Source organism: Phyllobates terribilis, unplaced genomic scaffold (genome assembly GCF_046119375.1).
Source record: "Phyllobates terribilis strain yellow unplaced genomic scaffold, ASM4611937v1 Scaffold_4__5_contigs__length_816908805, whole genome shotgun sequence".
NCBI lineage: Eukaryota > Metazoa > Chordata > Amphibia > Anura > Dendrobatidae > Phyllobates > Phyllobates terribilis.
Genome location: NW_027362764.1, coordinates 70197090 through 70220850, shown reverse-complemented (window position 1 = coordinate 70220850; position 23761 = coordinate 70197090). Strand labels below are relative to the sequence as shown.

The window sequence follows — 23761 nt, the reverse complement described above, 5'->3', positions numbered from 1 at the left end:
TTACTATATGGTAAACTGACTTGACATATGATTCCCCAGGTCAGTATGAGTACACAGATACCAAACATGCATAGATTTTTTTTTTTATTTAAGTGGTGATAAAAAATTCTGAAATTTGTTAAAAAAAAACCAAAACATCTGTTAGAAGCAGATGATGACTGAACAACACAGTCATTATCTGACTGGAAAGATGTAGGTTCAGCTTGTGAGCCCGCATCGAAGTCAAGGACACAGCATATGACGTAACTGCACATCATGTGCCAGGAAGGGGTTAATTGATCCAGGTCGCAGCAAAGATTAAAAAAAAATACTATACCTCCCAGGCCAATGCCGCTTCTCCAATATCAGCGCTGTGTCATCCGCCGTCTACCTGACATAAACAGTGTCAAGTGATCACTGCATCCAATCTGTGTCAAGTGACTGCTGCAGTCAATCAGCAACCATTGAACGGCTGCAACCTTAAAGTTCCGTATGAGTGGTAGAGCAGTGTCTCCTCCACTGGGAAGTAAACTTCAGCTGATCAGCATAACTGGTTGGATGCAGCGGTCACTTAACACGGTTTATGTCATCAGGATAGGGGATGAGACAGTTTGGAGGAAAGGCACTGGTCCAGAAGGTAAGTAAGATTTTTTTTTAGTTTGTGCAGCAGCTTGGGTCATTAATGACTGGATAACACCTTTAACAACTCGGCAATAATTGATAAAAAATTATAGTGAAGCAGCTATACAGTTAGCGCTCTAAAAAGTTATAGCTTTAGAATATCGTCATGCGAAAAAGAAAAAAAATGCAGCCATCCAAAATACTATAGCTGCATTCTCCACAGGGAGTAAACTTGATGACTTGATGGGGTCAGGGATGGTGGAGCTCTTCTGTAGGGAGAAAAACAATGTTCCCAATACCGATACCAATACAGTCATGGCCGAAAGTGTTGGCACCCTTGAAATTGTTCCAGAAGATGAAGTGTTTCTCCCAGAAATTTATTGCAATTACACATATTTATCTCCTTTTTTTGTATTGGAACAACACAAAAAAAGCAGAGAAAAAAAAGGCAAATTGGACATAATTTCACCCAAAACCCCAAAATGAGCTGGACAAAATTGTTGGCACCTTTCCAAAAATGTGAGTAAACAACTTTGCTTCAAATAAGTGATGCCACACTAAGCATGGATAACAAAAAGAGGAGAAGAGAACTGTCTGAGGACTTGAGAACCAAAATTGTTGAAAAATATCAACAATCTCAAGGTTACAAGTTCATCTCCAGAGATCTTGATGTTCATTTGCCCACAGTCAGCAACATAATCAAGAAGTTTACAACCCTAATCTCCCTGGACGTGGGTGTCAGAGAAAAATTCATGAAAGGTTGCAAAGCAGGACTGTCCGGATGGTGGACAAGCAGCCCCAATCAAGTTCCAAAGAAATTCAAGCTGTCCTGCAGGCTCAGGGTGCATCAGTATCAGTGCGAACTATCCATCGACATTTGAATGAAATGAAACGCTATGGAGGAGGATGCCACTGCTGACACAGCGACATAAAAAAGCTAGACGGCAGTTTGTCAAAATGTGCGTGAGTAAGCCAATATCTCTCTGGGAAAGTGTCTTATGGACAGATGAGACCAGGATAGAGATTTTTGACAAAGCACATCATTCTACGGTTTACTGAAAACGGAATGAGGCCTGTTAGTAAACTATGGAGAATATAACTTTAGTACATTAAATATCTCTGTGGAGAGTGGGGATCATTCTGAGTTTTGCTCTGGGGCACTATGATTTCTCCGCACGTCCAGCTTCCTGCTCATATTTGTTCGACTGTATACTCGGGAGACTTTAACTTCATGGGAAAGTTTTACTTATGATAGATCTACCTGCATGATGAACAGAAATAAATTGATTTCTGGGACGGAGTTTTATTTGTTACATAAGACAGTTGGATACACAGTAAATGGAGAGCTGAATGTAATAGATTTCTTGACAAACGTCTGTAATTGCCATCTGTGGCAGATAAATTCTTTTAAGATCAATTTCATAGGGATTGGGGAAAAAATGTTCTAGTACAGCAGATTGTGAGTTATGACCAGAAGATACAATATGAGAGGAAATGCTTGTAACAAGTATCTTGTGCGCTAAGTATACAGAGAATGCAATCCCAATCTGTCATATATAGGATGCAGTAATAAGCACAGGTACATCACCAACAATAGCCACATATGGAGAAGACTTAGGGTTCCTGCCTTAATAAAAACCTTCCATCTCAATATCAAAATTATACATTCTTCAACATTGAAATTGCAACACCAATAATGAAAATATGTGGAATTCTGGAAATAACAGGATGGATAGACGTATTAATGATCTGCTAATGGTGAAAAAATGGAAACAAAATGTTCAAAACATCTCGATTTATTCAGTATGGAGTATGTGCACCACGTGCAGAAATTCCTCCACTTTCAGCCTCGGCTGCTATCAATGAGGTTATTAATGGTTGGCTGAGGAAGGTTCTGCCACTGAATGTACTTGGGCAAATCATCAAGATCCTCTGCTGGCAGCTCCCTGTGAAATTGCCGACTAATGACGTCCCAGATCTGCTTGATGGGAGACAAGTCGGGAGACGCTGCAGCCATGGTAGCACATGTAGGCCATTCAGGCAGCTCACAGTGGCACAAGAAACATGCAGTCTGCCATTGTCGTTTTGAAAAATGGCTCCTGGGACATTTTGGAGAATGGGGTGGAAGAGGGACCATTCTGGTGATCAGTGGGGATCTCAATATTCAGATCTCCATCCAACTAGCATTTATCACCAAACTAGTGGGTCAGTAATGAAAGCTTCTGTCTGGAATACCCCTTTAATTGTAATGTCCATCATTCAATCTCTCATTCTCAGATACTGTAATGACTGATTTTATAATATTTCAGTATAAGGGAACTATTTTTTTTCTGTCTTCATACACTGTGTCATTTTGGCTTCCTGCAGCTGTGACGCCCAGCTGTACTTGGTATCACAGATCCTAGAAGAGTGCATTGATGGATTCCTCCACAAGAGGCCCCCATAAACATTCACACATCTCCACCTTCCACCTCAGACCAGTAGAGGGAGCCCATTAGGGATATAAATAGGGAAGGTGGAGCCAGGCAGTTCAGTCTAGCCAGAACAGAGTTCCTGCTCACAGTCAGAGAAGGACAGAGTTCTCAGTTCGGTTCTTGCAGAAGTCTGTCTGCAGAGGTAAGCCCAGTCTAGACTCAGTTGTAGCCTAGTTAGAGCTTTAGGTGTGCCGGCGCCATAAGATCGGTGAAGCGCGTTAGTGTGTATAGCCTAGTGAGGGCCCGAGTAGGCCGAAGGCAAGTGGAGAGTTAGTATATATAAGGGGCAGAGGAGCTTACCCAGCTCACCCCAAATCATTTACCGGACACCGGGTCCGAAGCTTACCGGGGTCTCTATGACCCAGTAAGGCATAACCGGAATCCCTGGAGAACTACAAGTCTCAGGATCGCTAAAGTGCTGATACGTAAGAGAGCCGGGAGACACATAGGCCCCGCAAGCTGAGGAGTGTGTATTCCAAGGGAAGGCCCTACCACAAAGTCAGCCAGCGCAGGACAGAGACAAAGTTAGGCCTAGCTCCAGGCAGGTCAGAAACTTACTACGCAGAGGCAAGAAACAGGAGGCCCTACACCCGCTCATTGGGGAGGATCCTGATATGCACCCTTCACTCCACAGTGCTCCGGGATGTGCCTGAATTTCCACCAGTAAAGGTACTGAAGTGACTACCGTGTCCATCCCTGTTCTTGCCCTGACCCGGCTGGGTCTCGCCTGTCCTGCATCCCCTTTTCCGTACGCTGCCCTGAGGCCTAGCTCCACCTGTGGGGAGCTATACCACCGAGCTGCCTTATCATCGGCCTCAGTGGACTGCGCAGCGCTGGTGTTTCTCACCAGAAGCCACAGGTGGCGTCACGAAATTCCATAAAACTAAGAAACCTATTATCCAACCTTTTAAAGAGTGACCCCAGGGTACGGGCCCGGGAGCCGACCACCGCGACATCCCCAAGGCCAGGCAAAAGGCCCGGGTACCAAGTCATCCCCATCCCCTGGGCTAGTCACAGCCACCACTAGGAGGTGCTAACTGCATCTGGATTTATACAGTAAGTATTCAACTCAATACATGATGTTTAAATCTGTCTGCAGTGGGCTCCCCCTGGTGGTGGCTGAATGTAACTTGTATAACAGTATCACACATTGCCATCATGGGTTCCACATCAGCCTCGTTCCCAGTCTCTATATTAGATTTCTAATAGAAAAGGAAATATCTTATCTTCTAATAGGATAAGTGTAAATATAGAATCAGATGCTTTAAACTAATTCCTGATATTACATCGATGTGAACAAGTAATCTTACCTTGATGCAAACTACAATTAAAGAAGGAAATATCATCGATTGCAATGTCCCCTGTGAATCCATCGCCTACCATGCCTGCGACTAACAGCTGTAATACAGAAAACAATATAATATTGTATAAAACCGATGTAACTTAAGCATCATAAACATCACATGCAAAACTGATCCCAAACAGTCGTAATATGCACAGTATATCTATGATTTACAGAATGCTCTGAATACTTGGGAGTATATATATACGTGAAGATACAGAAAAGCAGCTGGGCTGATTTCACACTATTTTAGCCTACCAACGGACAGCAGCAAACTATAGGTTGTTCCATGGTGGTCTGTAGTCTGCATCCCATTAGTAGTCTATCGACTGGTGAAAGAAGGTAACAATGCTACTTCTTCTGTCATTTATTATACCACCCCCAGTGGCCGACAAGAGCTATTGCATTGATATCAGTATGTTAGGGAAAGACTCTCTTTGCAATTGCCTAATATGATACAATAATACCTTGACTTATGAGTTGAATCTGTTCTGTGACCAAGCTCTCAACTCAATTTGCTCTTATATCAAATTAAATTTCCCCATTAAAAAGAATTGAAATGCTATTAATCCATTCCAGCCCTCCAAAAAACATACCAATTTTTTGTTAGGTGTTTTTAAATAACAAATACAGACAATGTGAACTGAGGTCTAAGATGGCAGACATACAAGAAACAGAGGCATGTTCACACTAGCAAAAAAGAAAAAAAGAAGCAAGACAAAAATATATCTCATACCCTACCATAATTATATATAAATGTAAAGCAAAGTTGCATAATAAATATAGGGTACTTAGTGAACTATTTTTGATCAAAAAAAGTATACAAGCCGTCCCACCAGCGGCAAGGTGACCCTAAATTGGGACGGTACCTATACTGCCTATATTAAAAACCTTACTGTATATCAAAGTTGAAGTAATGCATATAAAAGGGTAGACAAATAGGACCGGGTCCCAACTCCAGACCACCTAGGCCCGTGGTAAGCTACATATATACCAATCAGCTCAACAAAGGGCATGCCACACCCTTAAATTGCACAGAATGCAAACAAGTCAAAAAACCAGACAATGTGAACTGAGGTCTAAGATGGCAGACATACAAGAAACAGAGGCATGTTCACACTAGCAAAAAAGAAAAAAAGAAGCAAGACAAAAATATATCTCATACCCTACCATAATTATATATAAATGTAAAGCAAAGTTGCATAATAAATATAGGGTACTTAGTGAACTATTTTTGATCAAAAAAAGTATACAAGCCGTCCCACCAGCGGCAAGGTGACCCTAAATTGGGACGGTACCTATACTGCCTATATTAAAAACCTTACTGTATATCAAAGTTGAAGTAATGCATATAAAAGGGTAGACAAATAGGACCGGGTCCCAACTCCAGACCACCTAGGCCCGTGGTAAGCTACATATATACCAATCAGCTCAACAAAGGGCATGCCACACCCTTAAATTGCACAGAATGCAAACAAGTCAAAAAACCAGACAATGTGAACTGAGGTCTAAGATGGCAGACATACAAGAAACAGAGGCATGTTCACACTAGCAAAAAAGAAAAAAAGCAGCAAGACAAAAATATATCTCATACCCTACCATAATTATATATAAATGTAAAGCAAAGTTGCATAATAAATATAGGGTACTTCGTGAACTATTTTTGATCAAAAAAAGTATACAAGCCGTCCCACCAGCGGCAAGGTGACCCTAAATTGGGACGGTACCTATACTGCCTATATTAAAAACCTTACTGTATATCAAAGTTGAAGTAATGCATATAAAAGGGTAGACAAATAGGACCGGGTCCCAACTCCAGACCACCTAGGCCCGTGGTAAGCTACATATATACCAATCAGCTCAACAAAGGGCATGCCACACCCTTAAATTGCACAGAATGCAAACAAGTCAAAAAACCAGACAATGTGAACTGAGGTCTAAGATGGCAGACATACAAGAAACAGAGGCATGTTCACACTAGCAAAAAAGAAAAAAAGAAGCAAGACAAAAATATATCTCATACCCTACCATAATTATATATAAATGTAAAGCAAAGTTGCATAATAAATATAGGGTACTTAGTGAACTATTTTTGATCAAAAAAAGTATACAAGCCGTCCCACCAGCGGCAAGGTGACCCTAAATTGGGACGGTACCTATACTGCCTATATTAAAAACCTTACTGTATATCAAAGTTGAAGTAATGCATATAAAAGGGTAGACAAATAGGACCGGGTCCCAACTCCAGACCACCTAGGCCCGTGGTAAGCTACATATATACCAATCAGCTCAACAAAGGGCATGCCACACCCTTAAATTGCACAGAATGCAAACAAGTCAAAAAACCAGACAATGTGAACTGAGGTCTAAGATGGCAGACATACAAGAAACAGAGGCATGTTCACACTAGCAAAAAAGAAAAAAAGAAGCAAGACAAAAATATATCTCATACCCTACCATAATTATATATAAATGTAAAGCAAAGTTGCATAATAAATATAGGGTACTTAGTGAACTATTTTTGATCAAAAAAAGTATACAAGCCGTCCCACCAGCGGCAAGGTGACCCTAAATTGGTATATATGTAGCTTACCACGGGCCTAGGTGGTCTGGAGTTGGGACCCGTCCCAATTTAGGGTCACCTTGCCGCTGGTGGGACGGCTTGTATACTTTTTTTGATCAAAAATAGTTCACTAAGTACCCTATATTTATTATGCAAGTTTGCTTTACATTTATATATAATTATGGTAGGGTATGAGATATATTTTTGTCTTGCTTCTTTTTTTCTTTTTTGCTAGTGTGAACATGCCTCTGTTTCTTGTATGTCTGCCATCTTAGACCTCAGTTCACATTGTCTGGTTTTTTGACTTGTTTGCATTCTGTGCAATTTAAGGGTGTGGCATGCCCTTTGTTGAGCTGATTGGTATATATGTAGCTTACCACGGGCCTAGGTGGTCTGGAGTTGGGACCCGGTCCTATTTGTCTACCCTTTTATATGCATTACTTCAACTTTGATATGCAGTAAGGTTTTTAATATAGGCAGTATAGGTACCGTCCCAATTTAGGGTCACCTTGCCGCTGGTGGGACGGCTTGTATACTTTTTTTGATCAAAAATAGTTCACTAAGTACCCTATATTTATTATGCAACTTTGCTTTACATTTATATATAATTATGGTAGGGTATGAGATATATTTTTGTCTTGCTGCTTTTTTTCTTTTTTGCTAGTGTGAACATGCCTCTGTTTCTTGTATGTCTGCCATCTTAGACCTCAGTTCACATTGTCTGGTTTTTTGACTTGTTTGCATTCTGTGCAATTTAAGGGTGTGGCATGCCCTTTGTTGAGCTGATTGGTATATATGTAGCTTACCACGGGCCTAGGTGGTCTGGAGTTGGGACCCGGTCCTATTTGTCTACCCTTTTATATGCATTACTTCAACTTTGATATACAGTAAGGTTTTTAATATAGGCAGTATAGGTACCGTCCCAATTTAGGGTCACCTTGCCGCTGGTGGGACGGCTTGTATACTTTTTTTGATCAAAAATAGTTCACTAAGTACCCTATATTTATTATGCAACTTTGCTTTACATTTATATATAATTATGGTAGGGTATGAGATATATTTTTGTCTTGCTTCTTTTTTTTCTTTTTTGCTAGTGTGAACATGCCTCTGTTTCTTGTATGTCTGCCATCTTAGACCTCAGTTCACATTGTCTGGTTTTTTGACTTGTTTGCATTCTGTGCAATTTAAGGGTGTGGCATGCCCTTTGTTGAGCTGATTGGTATATATGTAGCTTACCACGGGCCTAGGTGGTCTGGAGTTGGGACCCGGTCCTATTTGTCTACCCTTTTATATGCATTACTTCAACTTTGATATACAGTAAGGTTTTTAATATAGGCAGTATAGGTACCGTCCCAATTTAGGGTCACCTTGCCGCTGGTGGGACGGCTTGTATACTTTTTTTGATCAAAAATAGTTCACTAAGTACCCTATATTTATTATGCAACTTTGCTTTACATTTATATATAATTATGGTAGGGTATGAGATATATTTTTGTCTTGCTTCTTTTTTTCTTTTTTGCTAGTGTGAACATGCCTCTGTTTCTTGTATGTCTGCCATCTTAGACCTCAGTTCACATTGTCTGGTTTTTTGACTTGTTTGCATTCTGTGCAATTTAAGGGTGTGGCATGCCCTTTGTTGAGCTGATTGGTATATATGTAGCTTACCACGGGCCTAGGTGGTCTGGAGTTGGGACCCGGTCCTATTTGTCTACCCTTTTATATGCATTACTTCAACTTTGATATACAGTAAGGTTTTTAATATAGGCAGTATAGGTACCGTCCCAATTTAGGGTCACCTTGCCGCTGGTGGGACGGCTTGTATACTTTTTTTGATCAAAAATAGTTCACTAAGTACCCTATATTTATTATGCAACATTGCTTTACATTTATATATAATTATGGTAGGGTATGAGATATATTTTTGTCTTGCTTCTTTTTTTCTTTTTTGCTAGTGTGAACATGCCTCTGTTTCTTGTATGTCTGCCATCTTAGACCTCAGTTCACATTGTCTGGTTTTTTGACTTGTTTGCATTCTGTGCAATTTAAGGGTGTGGCATGCCCTTTGTTGAGCTGATTGGTATATATGTAGCTTACCACGGGCCTAGGTGGTCTGGAGTTGGGACCCGGTCCTATTTGTCTACCCTTTTATATGCATTACTTCAACTTTGATATACAGTAAGGTTTTTAATATAGGCAGTATAGGTACCGTCCCAATTTAGGGTCACCTTGCCGCTGGTGGGACGGCTTGTATACTTTTTTTGATCAAAAATAGTTCACTAAGTACCCTATATTTATTATGCAACTTTGCTTTACATTTATATATAATTATGGTAGGGTATGAGATATATTTTTGTCTTACTTCTTTTTTTCTTTTTTGTAAATAACAAATACAGTAGTGTACAGTATGAAAAACTATTAAATGTGTAATAAACTATTGTATTGTACTTTTTTTTTTTTATTTATTATTTATTTTTTTAGAACTTCACTTAATCATCTTCACATATAAATATAGCAAATATTGAACCCTAAAGCCAACACTCCAAAGAGACAGGGTGCACATAATAGTGCAGTATACTGTACATTGCTGCACATGTGAAATAACATACAGGACAGCCATAGAAAAAATAGCAGAACATAAATTAAAAAATAATCATTATCCTATATACAGCCCCATGTCAAATGCATGCAGTGCTAAAAATAGTGTTGGCCGGAGGAAAATGATTCAGAACAGCAATGCAACAGCAATGATAGACATACTTGCACAGCAGGATAACAACATGGTGAGTGTCCTAAGCTCCCTGGCTGGTAACTCAGATCTCGGCTCGCATCATAAAACAATAAATCAACTGAGCAACGGCTCATAGCTTGGAAAATTCGTAAGTAGATGCACTGGTTAAACAAGGTATCACTGTATATACAGTGCATTATCTAAAGCAGAGTATCTCAATCTTTTCAAGAAAAGAACCCCCTAAAAACACATATTTTCAATTAAGAGGCTTTTTTCTCACAAATGATCTGTTAGGAACCTCAAGTTGCAGATATAATTGGAAGAACAGAGCAGCACATAGCGCTACTCTTTCTATCGTACAACAGAACCCAGAGGACAGTTTGGTTGCCGTTGGTATATGTTGTCTAACGTATCCGGCTGGGCATTGTGGTTGCTGTTCATAAAATGGGAGAAAAACATTTTCTTTATACCCCACACATTTGTTTAGGACACACCCCTTCCCACAACTTTTGAAAAACTTATAAAACACATGACAACTTTCAGCAGACCCCAAAATGAATACAGACTTCTAAAAAATATATACCCCTTCACATGCAGATCTCAGACTAGACCCTTTATTTTTTACAGCTCCGAGTCCAGAATCCCCCTATAGACAGAAACCCCTTTATACATTGCCTAGAGCAGGCCTGTTATACATATATACAGACTGACCTATTCATAAAGACCACCTAAAAATTACAGACCTCATATGCGAACCCCCACCATCAAACTTACAGCCTCTTGACCCCCCGTAAGAGCATGTGCAGACGACCGTATAACTTGGACGAATGCTATCCGTCGTTTTGACGGACAAACAGAACATGAAGAGGAAGTCCGGACTGCAGCTGCTCCTGGACTTGCTCTTCATGTTCCATTTGTCCAAAGGTGGGGACAGTTGTGCCAGTGCTGATTGGGCGCTGGGCACCACGTGTCATTCCACCGCATCACAACCCCGGGACCGCGATTGCCAACACTGCTGGAACGGAGCCGGTACGGGAGGGGAGTATAGGTTTTTTTATTATATAGTGGCCAAACATTTAGTTTAAGAAGGAGTTGTTCTAGTAGTAGACAACCCCTTTAAAAGAAACCTGTCACTTGCTCAAAATAATTTAGTCAAATATATTTTAAAAATCCCTGATCTCTCCTTATTCTGCCATTTTTTTTTGCTTTGCAGAGATATTCACATTTTTTGCCTTTAGAGTTCAATTATGTGAAATTTCTGCTTGCAGTCCAACTGGGTGTTTCCTCAGTATTTTCTTTGGGGGGTGGGTGCAACTTCACTCCTCTCCTGGATGCTGCCAATCACAACTGAGACAGATAACTGCTAAGCTGTGATTGACAACGTGTTGGAGGGGTGAAAGCACTCTCCCCCAGAAAAGACTCTAAAGAAATGCCAAGTTGGACTGCAAAGAGGAGATTTCACATACTGAGCTCTAAAAGCAACAAATGTGAATATCTCTGTAATGGAAGGATGCACTGCAATTCCCAAAAAAAGTGTCAGAATCAGGGGAGCTCAGGGATTTTTAGCAATTTTATATTAATAATTTTTAAGCAAATGACCAGATCCTCTTTAAACACAATAATAACACTACATGCAGTCAGCTCCCTCTAGTGGTGGCTACTGGTAGCCAATATTTAATCTATTATATCTATATGTTTGCAGGTGATTTGAAAATCAGCATCAGAAAAGCAAAGTTCCAATACCTTTAATTGTAGGTCTAAAATGAAATCAGCACAACAATTTTGTCCTAAAAATCAAATGATAATGAAAGTTTGGAGAAATGCGTAAAATAAAGTTTTAGATTTTTATTTTTTTTTTTATTTAGTCTTATTATTTATTATTTACGTCCATACAAACACACAGAGCTGGCGCCAATAATGTAATACGTGCCAGGCCTGCAGCTGCTCTCACTTAATCCTTTTATAGCCTACATTTCAATATTTTATTATCAATTCATTGTAATATTGGAAAAATATGACTAGGTTGTAAATAATGCAAACAGAAATACTCTGTGATGATCCGGCTAGTTAAATAAATAATATTCTTTTTTATCTTTTTCTGGCAGACAATTGCCTGCAGCGCTCACGATAGTACTTCGAGGACCCAAGCCAAAATTTACTCTGCTTTAATATAGGAAAGAAACTTACATAAGAAAGCGTCGCCGAGCTGATCTTTGCAGTTCTGCAACACTGAATCTGTCTGCGAATTTAGCAGCCGGGTCAATTTCCCATCTAGTTTTTTTTACCCTCTCAGTAAATCTTTGTAATTGGATTTCAAAGGTAAAAATGTGTTGACCACCATTCAATGAAATGCCGTTTCCAAGAAAACTTGCATGTCAATGTAAAGCCTCCTCCGGGGAGTGCAGTCACCGTGAAGATAATTTCACAACTCATTTATAATGTGAATTAGGACAAATAGCACTACATTTTCTTTACATATGTGAAAAGCACCTTGTTCAACAGGTTGTCTAATGTTGCATCCAATTGTAAGTAACTATCCATCCTCTACAGGCCTAGCTGCTCCTTCTTCAGAATTAAATTGTATGGATTTTATCCACTAAGCCATGCAGACAATTAAACACATTTCTCACCTGGAGATAAGATGGCTATTTATCATGAATATAAGAAGATACTACAACGGATCGATAGAAGGAAAAATGATGAATGGATGGATGAATGGTTATATATGAGGGAGAGAGATAGACAGACATAAAGAAAGATAGATAGATAGATAGATAGATACAGATGAAGACAGACAGATATGAAGAAAGAAAGATAGATAAGAGATAGATAGATAGACAGACATGAGGACAGACAGACAGACCTGAAGACAGACAGACCTGAAGATAGACAGACCTGAAGACAGACAGACCTGAAGACAGACAGACCTGAAGATAGACAGACCTGAAGATAGACAGACAGACATGAAGACAGATAGATAGATAGATAGTTAGATACATATAATAGATAGATAGATAGATATGGGATAGATAGATAGATAGATAGATAACAGATAGATAGATAGATATGAAGACAGACAGATAGATAGATAGATAAATATGGGATAGATAGATAGACATGAAGACAGACAGACATGAAGATAGACAGACAGACATGAAGATAGACAGACAGACAGACATGAAGATAGACAGATAGACATGAAGATAGATAGACAGACAGACATGAAGACAGATAGATAGATAGATATATAGATAGATAATAGATAGATAGATAGATGGATGATAGATAGATAGATAGACATGAAGACAGACAGACAGACATGAAGACAGACAGACATGATGATAGATAGATATTATAGATAGATAGACATGAGATAGACAGATAGATAGATAGATAGAGGGATAGATAGATAATAGTATAGATAGAGGGATAGATAGATAGATAGATATTATAGATAGATAGACATGAGATAGATAGATAGATAGATAGACAGATAGATAGGCCTACAATGTCTAACTGGGGCAGAAGGATGTGTAGTGACTTAGCAAGTGGGTCAGGGATTGTGGAGTGGGTGATATCTGTTTACAACAGCTAGTCTAATTTAGGGGACTAGAGCTTTAAAGGGAATCTGTCACCAGATTTTTGTTACCTAATCTGAGAGCAGCATGATGTCGAGACACGGACCCTGATTCCAGTGATGTGTCACTTACTGGGCTGCTTGCTGTAGTTTTGCTAAATCTCAGTTTTATCAGCAGGAGATTATGGCTTGAGGACTACTTGACCTGCTGCCAGGTAGTCCAACTCCGCCCCCACCACTGATTGGCAGCTTTCCGTACACTGTGCATTGGCAAAAAGCTGACAATCAGTGGTGGGGGCGGGGTTTTTTAATCAAAATTGCAGCAACTAACCCAGTAAGTGACACATCGCTGGAATCAGGGTCTCTGCCTCTAAATCATGCTGCTGTCAGATGGGGAGCATAAACTTGAGGACAGATTCCCTTTAAAATAGCTTGGAAGAGGGAATTTGAATTTTGTAAATAAAGAGATTGCAGTAGGTGAAGAGAACATCGCCTTCCCAGCCCATTTGGTTCCTTGTTTTTAGACGTTCAAGGGCTGTTTTTTCTCTCTGCTTTATTTATTTTTATCTCTCTTGTCAGCTTTTTCCTTGCTCTCAGGTACACTGGATGTTAATTATATGCTCAGAGGTTTGGCATATGGGAAGGAAAGGAAGAGTTTTGGATGAGAAGGAAAGCATGGCGAGTTTAACCCCTTTACGAAATATGACGTATAGGTACGTCATGGGTCATGTCCCTCCACTTGAAGCGGGCTTCGGCGCTGAGCCCGCATCTTTTCAGGCACATGAAAGCTGAATTGATCAGCTGTCATGTGCCCCTAACAGCCGCAGGTGGAATCGTGATCCACCAGCGGCTATTAACAAGTTAAATGCCGCTGTCAATCTCTTATAGCGGCATTTAACATGATCGTGCCGGAAGTGCGTCATTAAGCCCGCCCATTGGCGCCCCGTCACATGATTGCGGGGCACCGATTGGTTGGCATGACAACCGGGGGTCTGCAGAAGACCCCCATGCTTGTCAATGCTGATCTGCTATGAGCACCGCACCGTGGCCGGTGTTCATAACAGATGATCATTTCTGCAGATGATCATATCTGCGATCATTTCTGTAGCACAAGCAATCAGAAGATCGCAGCTTCAAAAAAGTAAAAAAAATGTTTTTAAAAGAAAATAAAAGTTAAAATCACCTTTCTTTTGCCCCATTCAAAATAAAATAATTTAAAAAATACACATATTTGGCATCCCCGTGTTCAGAAACGCCCGATCTATCAATATATAAAAAGAATTAATCCGATCGGTAAACGGCGTAATGAGAAAAAAAAGTCAAAACGCCAGAATTATGTTTTTTTGGTCGCCACAACTTTGTAATAAAATGCAATAACAGGTGATCAAAACATCGTATCTACCCCAAAATGGTATCAATAAAAACATCAGCTTGGCGTGCAAAAAATAAGCCTTCACCTGGCCCTAGATCCAGAAAAATGCAGACACTAGGGGTCTTGGAAAAAGGCGCCATTTTTTTTTCACAAACTTTGGAATTTTTTTTCACCACTTAAATAAAAAAGAACCTAAACATGTTTGGTATCTACGAACTCGTCATGACCTGGAGAATAATGATGGCAGATCAGTTTTCCTGTTTAGTGAATGTGGTAAAAAAAAAAAAAACAATTATGGAATTGCATTTTTTTTTTGGCAACTTCACACTTAGACTTTTTTTTCCTTTTTTCCAGTACACTATATAGCAAAATCAATGTAGTCGTTCCAAAGAACAACTTGTCCCACAAAAAACAAGCCCTCATGCCGCCATATGGACAGAAAAATAAAGAAGTTATGACTCAGAAAAAAAAAAAAGGGAACAAAAAAAAAAGAAGCCGCAAAAATGGAAAATTCCAAGGTCATGAATGGGTTAACAATGATAAATTATACTTATCAAATTAAGTTATTTGAGAATACTCCCAAGAAATAGACCTTAGTGATAAATGCTTTGCTCCAAAGTCTCCTCCAAATGTTGGTTTTCTTCTACTGGTTCTTTAGAGCCTGGGCTCAATGGAGAGATTGCTGGTACTATGATGGATCAAACCTATACTGCAGAAATGGGTACAAATGAGTTTAACCTTTTTGCCCATAATGGAGATAGAGTCTACTGCTAGTCTATGGGTCACTCCAAACTTGTGTGCACATGTACTGTACTGATGTAGGGTGTAGAGATGAGCGTTGTTCTACTCGAACTGTTCGCCAATCTCAAATTCGAGCTGTTTTGGACGGTGTTCGAGCCGTTCGGCGAACACGAACAATTTGAGAAAAATTCGGCTGTTCGAGGTTATGTTCGATAACTGTTCGTGCACCAAAATCATAACTGGATTTTTTCTCAGTAATGATGAAAATTAATGTTAATACGCAGTTTGAGTGTACAGCGGGGTGGGGGGAGGGGCAGGGGATGGATCTCTGCAGGAATAATGAAGATCTCCATTTTTTTTTCTCTTTCCCGCATTTGCAGTGGGGAGGTGCAATCTGTCAGCCTATCAGCAGCGCACACACGGAGCAAAGTGCTTTTTTTCACACAAGCAAGGGCATGTGTCATTGGCAGTGTATGTCACATGTCCTTGCCCTATAAGACCAAGCCATTTTCCCCGTCGCCACCATTTTCTCACTGCTGCAGCTGCGTGTTAGACGGCACCGCTGTTGCTGTGTGCGCTATACCTTGTTAATTTCAAGCCAATTTTCGCACAAATCTACAGATAGCTTGGGAGTAGGGAATAGTTGTGATTGCAGTCCTTTTAAGGACTAGGTTACAGCATTTCCTATGACTTTTATCAGGCAGGTCTGTGCTCTTAAATAGATAGATTGTGGGAGTAAAGACTAATTGTAATTGGAGTCCTTTTCAGGACTAGGTTACAGCATTTCCTATGACTTTTATCAGGCAGGTCTGTGCTCTTAAATAGATAGGTTGTGGGAGTAAAGACTAATTGTAATTGGAGTCCTTTTCAGGACTAGGTTACATCAGTTCCTATCGGTTTTTGCCAGGCAGGTCTGTGCCAGTGCTGTGCAAGTTTTTTTCACAGCATTTGGCTGAATCTAGCAAAGCTAATCCTTTTTGGCCTATTGCAGAGTGTGTTAGTCAGTGGAGTAGCCTATCTGTGTTGCAAGATATACCACCTGTGTATAGAATACCAATTTTTTTACTGCACCTAGTGAAGTAAAATCTTTTGGGCATAGCATCATTCTATTAGTCCATCTATACTGACCTCCATCAGGTTGCAAATTGAATATAATTTTTTTCTGCATCTAGCTCTGAAAAAATATTGGGCTTCTAGCTGTGTGTGGGACTTGTTGTATTAGTCCATCTATACTGACCTCCATCAGGTTGCAAACTGAATATATTTTTTTCTGCATCTACCTCTGAAAAAATATTGGGCTTCTAGCTGTGTGTGGGACTTGTTCTATTAATCCATCTATACAGACCTCCATCAGGTTGCAAACTGAATATATTTTTTTCTGCATCTACCTCTGAAAAAATATTGGGCTTCTAGCTGTGTGTGGGACTTGTTGTATTAGTCCATCTATACTGACCTCCATCAGGTTGCAAATTAAAAATAATTTTTATCTGCATCTACAGCACCTCTGAAAAAATATTTGGGCTTCTAGCTGTGTGTGGGACTTGTTCTATTAGTCCATCTATACTGACCTCCATCAGGTTGCAAATTGAATATAATTTTTATCTGCATCTAGCTCTGAAAAAATATTTGGCCTTCTAGCAGTGTGTGGGACTTTCTCTATTAGTCCATCTATACTGACCTCCATCAGGTTGCAAATTAAAAATAATTTTTATCTGCATCTACCTCTGAAAAAATATTTGGGCTTCTAGCTGTGTGTGGGACTTGTTCTATTAATCCATCTATACAGACCTCCATCAGGTTGCAAACTGAATATATTTTTTTCTGCATCTACCTCTGAAAAAATATTGGGCTTCTAGCTGTGTGTGGGACTTGTTGTATAAGTCCATCTATACTGACCTCCATCAGGTTGCAAACTGAATATATTTTTTTCTGCATCTACCTCTGAAAAAATATTGGGCTTCTAGCTGTGTGTGGGACTTGTTCTATTAATCCATCTATACAGACCTCCATCAGGTTGCAAACTGAATATATTTTTTTCTGCATCTACCTCTGAAAAAATATTTGGCCTTCTAGCAGTGTGTGGGACTTTCTCTATTAGTCCATCTATACTGACCTCCATCAGGTTGCAAATTCAAAATAATTTTTTGTCTGCATCTAGCACTGAAAAAAAATTGGGCTTCTAGCTGTGTGTGGGACTTGTTGTATTAGTCCATCTATAGTGACCTCCATCAGGTTGCAAATTAAAAATAATTTTTATCTGCATCTACAGTACCTCTGAAAAAATAGTTGGGCTTCTAGCTGTGTGTGGGACTTGTTCTATTAGTCCATCTATACTGACCTCCATCAGGTTGCAAATTGAATATAATTTTTATCTGCATCTAGCTCTGAAAAAATATTTGGCCTTCTAGCAGTGTGTGGGACTTTCTCTGTTAGTCCATCTATACTGACCTCCATCAGGTTGCAAATTAAAAATAATTTTTATCTGCATCTACCTCTGAAAAAATATTTGGGCTTCTAGCTGTGTGTGGGACTTGTTCTATTAGTCCATCTATACTGACCTCCATCAGGTTGCAAATTGAATATAATTTTTATCTGCATCTAGCTCTGAAAAAATATTTGGCCTTCTAGCAGTGTGTGGGACTTTCTCTATTAGTCCATCTATACTGACCTCCATCAGGTTGCAAATTAAAAATAATTTTTATCTGCATCTACCTCTGAAAAAATATTTGGGCTTCTAGCTGTGTGTGGGACTTGTTGTATAAGTCCATCTATACTGACCTCCATCAGGTTGCAAACTGAATATATTTTTTTCTGCATCTACCTCTGAAAAAATATTGGGCTTCTAGCTGTGTGTGGGACTTGTTCTATTAATCCATCTATACAGACCTCCATCAGGTTGCAAACTGAATATATTTTTTTCTGCATCTACCTCTGAAAAAATATTTGGCCTTCTAGCAGTGTGTGGGACTTTCTCTATTAGTCCATCTATACTGACCTCCATCAGGTTGCAAATTCAAAATAATTTTTTGTCTGCATCTAGCACTGAAAAAAAATTGGGCTTCTAGCTGTGTGTGGGACTTGTTGTATTAGTCCATCTATACTGACCTCCATCAGGTTGCAAATTAAAAATAATTTTTATCTGCATCTACAGTACCTCTGAAAAAATAGTTGGGCTTCTAGCTGTGTGTGGGACTTGTTCTATTAGTCCATCTATACTGACCTCCATCAGGTTGCAAATTGAATATAATTTTTATCTGCATCTAGCTCTGAAAAAATATTTGGCCTTCTAGCAGTGTGTGGGACTTTCTCTGTTAGTCCATCTATACTGACCTCCATCAGGTTGCAAATTAAAAATAATTTTTATCTGCATCTACCTCTGAAAAAATATTTGGGCTTCTAGCTGTGTGTGGGACTTGTTCTATTAGTCCATCTATACTGACCTCCATCAGGTTGCAAATTGAATATAATTTTTATCTGCATCTAGCTCTGAAAAAATATTTGGCCTTCTAGCAGTGTGTGGGACTTTCTCTATTAGTCCATCTATACTGACCTCCATCAGGTTGCAAATTAAAAATAATTTTTATCTGCATCTACCTCTGAAAAAATATTTGGGCTTCTAGCTGTGTGTGGGACTTGTTCTATTAGTCCATCTATACTGACCTCCATCAGGTTGCAAATTGAATATAATTTTTATCTGCATCTACCTCTGAAAAAATATTTGGGCTTCTAGCTGTGTGTGGGACTTGTTCTATTAGTCCATCTATACTGACCTCCATCAGGTTGCAAATTGAATATAATTTTTATCTGCATCTAGCTCTGAAAAAATATTTGGCCTTCTAGCAGTGTGTGGGACTTTCTCTATTAGTCCATCTATACTGACCTCCATCAGGTTGCAAATTAAAAATAATTTTTATCTGCATCTACCTCTGAAAAAATATTTGGGCTTCTAGCTGTGTGTGGGACTTGTTCTATTAGTCCATCTATACTGACCTCCATCAGGTTGCAAATTGAATATAATTTTTATCTGCATCTACCTCTGAAAAAATATTTGGGCTTCTAGCTGTGTGTGGGACTTGTTCTATTAGTCCATCTATACTGACCTCCATCAGGTTGCAAATTGAATATAATTTTTATCTGCATCTAGCTCTGAAAAAATATTTGGCCTTCTAGCAGTGTGTGGGACTTTCTCTATTAGTCCATCTATACTGACCTCCATCAGGTTGCAAATTAAAAATATTTTTTATCTGCATCTACCTCTGAAAAAATATTTGGGCTTCTAGCAGTGTGTGGGACTCATTGTATTAGGCCATCTATACCAAGCTCCACCAGCTTTGAAATTAATAATAATTTTTAGCTGCATCTAGCCCTGAAAATAATTTTTCCCAATAGTGGTAGCAATAGAAATATGGGGCGCGCGCCTGGCTAACAAAAATATACGCTTCATAACACAAAACACCAGCCTAGCGCACTGCATTAATAAGATGGCATCATCGTCTCTCCCAGTGCTAGGCCTACTACGCAGGCTAGTATTCCTGTGCCTAAAACACAATGTATGGGTCCGCGCTAGCCACTATGCTGAGGGGTATAAAGCTGCTGCTAACGCTTTATAACAATTCAATTGGCAGATTTTCACAGAGCTCTTCCACAACGCCCACCCATCGGGCAACAGTTGCCCACCCTCCCTATGGGATCTAGTGGCGAATAGTTGATGCCATTAATCAGAGCGTCAGTTGCCCCGTCAATGTGGCAAGCATACGGTAAGGCATGGGAAGAGTTGACACGACTAGTAGCAGGCAGACGGGTTGACCAATGTGAACAAGCCAGATCACAAGTCACCATAGAATTTCTCCACCAGCTAATGATGAGGGGCATATCAGGGGCGTCAGCGCAGCGGTGTCTGACCGGAGTAGCATTTCACTTCCAACTACTGAATTGGGGAGATGTGACAAAGGTTCATCATCAGACAATCCATAAAAGGATGGAAAAGGGGTCAGCCAAGTCAGGAATGTAGACGTCCCGTCCCTGTGCCACTAAAACTGATTTCTCACATCTTATCCCTAACACCATTAACATGACACTCACAATTTGAAGCAACACTAATGTCTACTGCATTTGTGATCGCCTTCTTCGGGGCGCTATGTATAAGCGAATTAGTCCCGCAATCCAAAATTACCACCAGCGGACGCTTATTACACCAGGAAGTAGTCATAGCCAATAATGCAATACGTGTACGCATACGCCAATCGAAAACGGTTCCAGCGGGCAGGGGTACTTGGGTACTTCTACAACCCACAAACGGTACACTGAGTCGGGTAACAATAGTAAAAACATATCTAACCATCAGATCACAAAGTAATTTCTTCGTATCACACATTGATGGAACGCCATTATCAAGATACCTGTTCCAAGCTATATTTAATAAATGCATAACATCGGCAGGGAACCACCCCAAAGATTACGGGACACACTCATTCCGCATAGGTGCGGCCACGGAAGCAGCAAGAGCAGGACTGTCAGAAACGGAAGTTCAGAGGATAGGGAGATGGCGATCCACGTGTTTGGCGAGATACATAAGACCGGACTTGTTATCCTAACGTGGTTTGTTTCTTTTACAGGTGACGCTAAGCCAACAGTGTGAGTGATAGGCCACTCGTATATATATTGGGCACAAAAAAGGGCGAAAGTCCGCCCAGGCGGGAGGAAATTAGAGTTTCATAACACATATTTCAACTGGAGAGGTATTAGAGGCCTGCTATGGCCACAGGTACTAATGGAGGTAATCAAGGTAGGGAGAGAGGCAAGAGGTCCGGTCATCTTAGTTATACAGACCGGGGGAAACAACCTAGGTCATCACAAGAGCGCATAACTAATGGCAATAATGAAACTAGACACTGAGCGCTTCAGAGAATTTTTCACAAAATTAGCTATAGTATGGTCAGAGATTGTGCCGATAGCGGTATGGCAAGGTGCGCGAGACATCACGGCCATCGAATGGACAAGGCGGGTAATAAATATTCGGATGGCAAAATTTAGAAGAGACAGAGGCGGTGTAGTGATACGACACCGACAACTGGAAGGAGATAAAGCAGGCCTCATATGGCCCGACGGTGTTCACTTAATAGATATTGGACTGGACATATTCCTGTCAGGACTCCAGGACGGAGTGGAACAAGCGTTAAGAGTGATGGGTGGGGGTCAGAGACCTGCATACGAGTACGCTGGATCCTCCGTGGCCTGGAAATAGAAAGGACATGTTGGAGAGTTACACTTGTTGGCCAACTTGCCGGAGTGGGGACCCAGGGCATGCTGCAACAAGCTGAATTATTTTAGAAATAAAATGCCTTTCTAATGGAATGAGTATAAAGAGTTAATAAAGCTGTGACCGATCCTCACCCATCCAGTTGTAAGAGTTACATTATTGGGTTGTCCATGAAAGGGGGGCGGTAGGGGGGCTGAGCATCTGGGTTTGGTTGGGGGTCCCCACAGTCTGCCTAGGCTAGATTAATTTAAAAATTCTTATTAGATACACAGGCGGTGCAGCTTGTTTCGCAGCAGGGCTACTACGCCCAAAGTATTGCCTAGGCTAGATGCAGTTAAAAATTCTACGCTGACTAGCAGACACTGAAGATTTGGAGCAGACCTCTGAGTAAACAGCTCTTCAGACTCAACCATCTGTGTTACCCCAAGCCATAGTGTATGTAGTTTCTTACAGTTAAAAGGGGGGGGTGCGACCCAACCCACCTGGAATTGACGATGCCAACGTCACGTAAGACACAGCAAGGGGACTCCCAAAATTGTGGCACAGACACCACTTTACCCTAGAACGCATACCTGTGGCCTTGCAGGCCCGCCCAGTTAATTGTTTTCTATTTTCTGCAAGATTGCTTTAGTTAGAATTTTGAAACTCTAGGTATTCTTCATGTATATAGTTGTTTGTCATTTGAGTTTGAGTTATTCCATGTTATTTGCACACGGGCCTAAAGGGCCCCAGGCATGTGAAAGTGTAGATTTTTATGGTCATGCGTTCTAGGGTTAAGTGGCATCAATTGCCCCACTGTTGCTTAAAACGGTTGGTGAGGTGATTTTACCAAATCCCCAAGCTTTTAGTCTCCCAAGGATGACACAGGGGTAGAAATGTCCTTGCGAATCCATGATTTGATCATCTTTATGAACGTGAGTCTGTCTACATTCTCAGTGGACAGCCACGTGCGCTTATCTGTCAGCACACCACCAGCAGCGCTGAACACACGTTCAGAGAGAACGCTGGCTGCATGGCATGATAAGATCTCCAAGGCGTGAGTGGCGAGCTCCGGCGATTTTTCAAGATTGGAATACCAAAATGAGCAAGGGTCCAGTGACACAGTCATGGCTTCGATGTTCACTTGGAGATTCTCCTGTACCATCCTCTCTAGGCATTGACTATGTGTCAGACTTCTTGTCTCCTGTGGCCTTGCAAAGGATGGTCTAAAAAAGTGGTGAAACGATTCCACAAAATTGCTGTTACCAGCAGATACTGTGTTACTGTTACTGTTTGAGTGATGAAGACTCGACAGTCCCACCGTTGGCAAGTTAGAACTGTGAGATTCACTACGTGCACCACTGGTGTTTTGTGGAAAAGCACATGTAAGATTCTGCAACAGATACTCCTGCATTCGTCAATACCTTTTTATGGCAGGAATTATTTCGGCAAATATACTTTTGTACCGGGGATCTAAGAGTGTGGCAACCCAGTAGTCGGGATTACTTCGAATTCTGACAATCCGGGGGTCATGTTGCAGGTAGTGCAGCAAGAAGGCACTCATGTGTCTTGCGCATCCAGAAGGACCAAGTCCTTGTTGTGTTGGTAGCGAGGTAAGAATCATGCTTCCTTCCTCTGCCCTCTCCCTCCAACCTCGCACAACAGAAATGTGATCAAGGTCTCCCTCATCTGATGAGTCTTCCATGCCCATTGCCAGTTCGTCCTCCACTTCTTCCTCGGCTCCTGCACCTTCCTCAACAGTTTGGCTGCTACCATGCGCCCTGGTTAATCCCTCTCCCCCACCCTCCCATGCCTGCCGCCTTGGTGCTGCCAACCGTCTGGACCTTGGAGATGTTATCCCTTCCGCATACGACTCCTCCTCTACTTCCTCCACCTCCTCTTGTCCCACCACCTGACTCCGAATTCTGTTTAACATGTGCTCCAGCATGTAAATCACCGTAATAGTCATGCTGATAATGGCATCGTCAGCACTAAACATCTTCGTCGCCATTTCAAGACTGTGCAGAAGGGTGCATAGGTCCCTGATCTGAGACCACTCCTCCAGCGTGATTTGCCCCACCTCTGGATCTCGTTGGCCCAGGCTATACGTCAGAACGTATTGCACC

At 40.7% G+C, this 23761-nt stretch overlaps 1 protein-coding gene across 1 annotated transcript in view; it reads right to left on the bottom strand.

The window, feature by feature from the left end:
- MALRD1 (MAM and LDL receptor class A domain containing 1) overlaps window positions 1–23761 on the bottom strand; it is a 900174-nt gene that overhangs the window by 457911 nt on the left and 418502 nt on the right. Inside the window, exon 19 of the mRNA XM_073677476.1 lies at window positions 4385–4472. Within this exon, the coding sequence (XP_073533577.1) occupies window positions 4385–4472 (88 nt within the window). The remainder of the gene's footprint in view (window positions 1–4384; window positions 4473–23761) is intronic.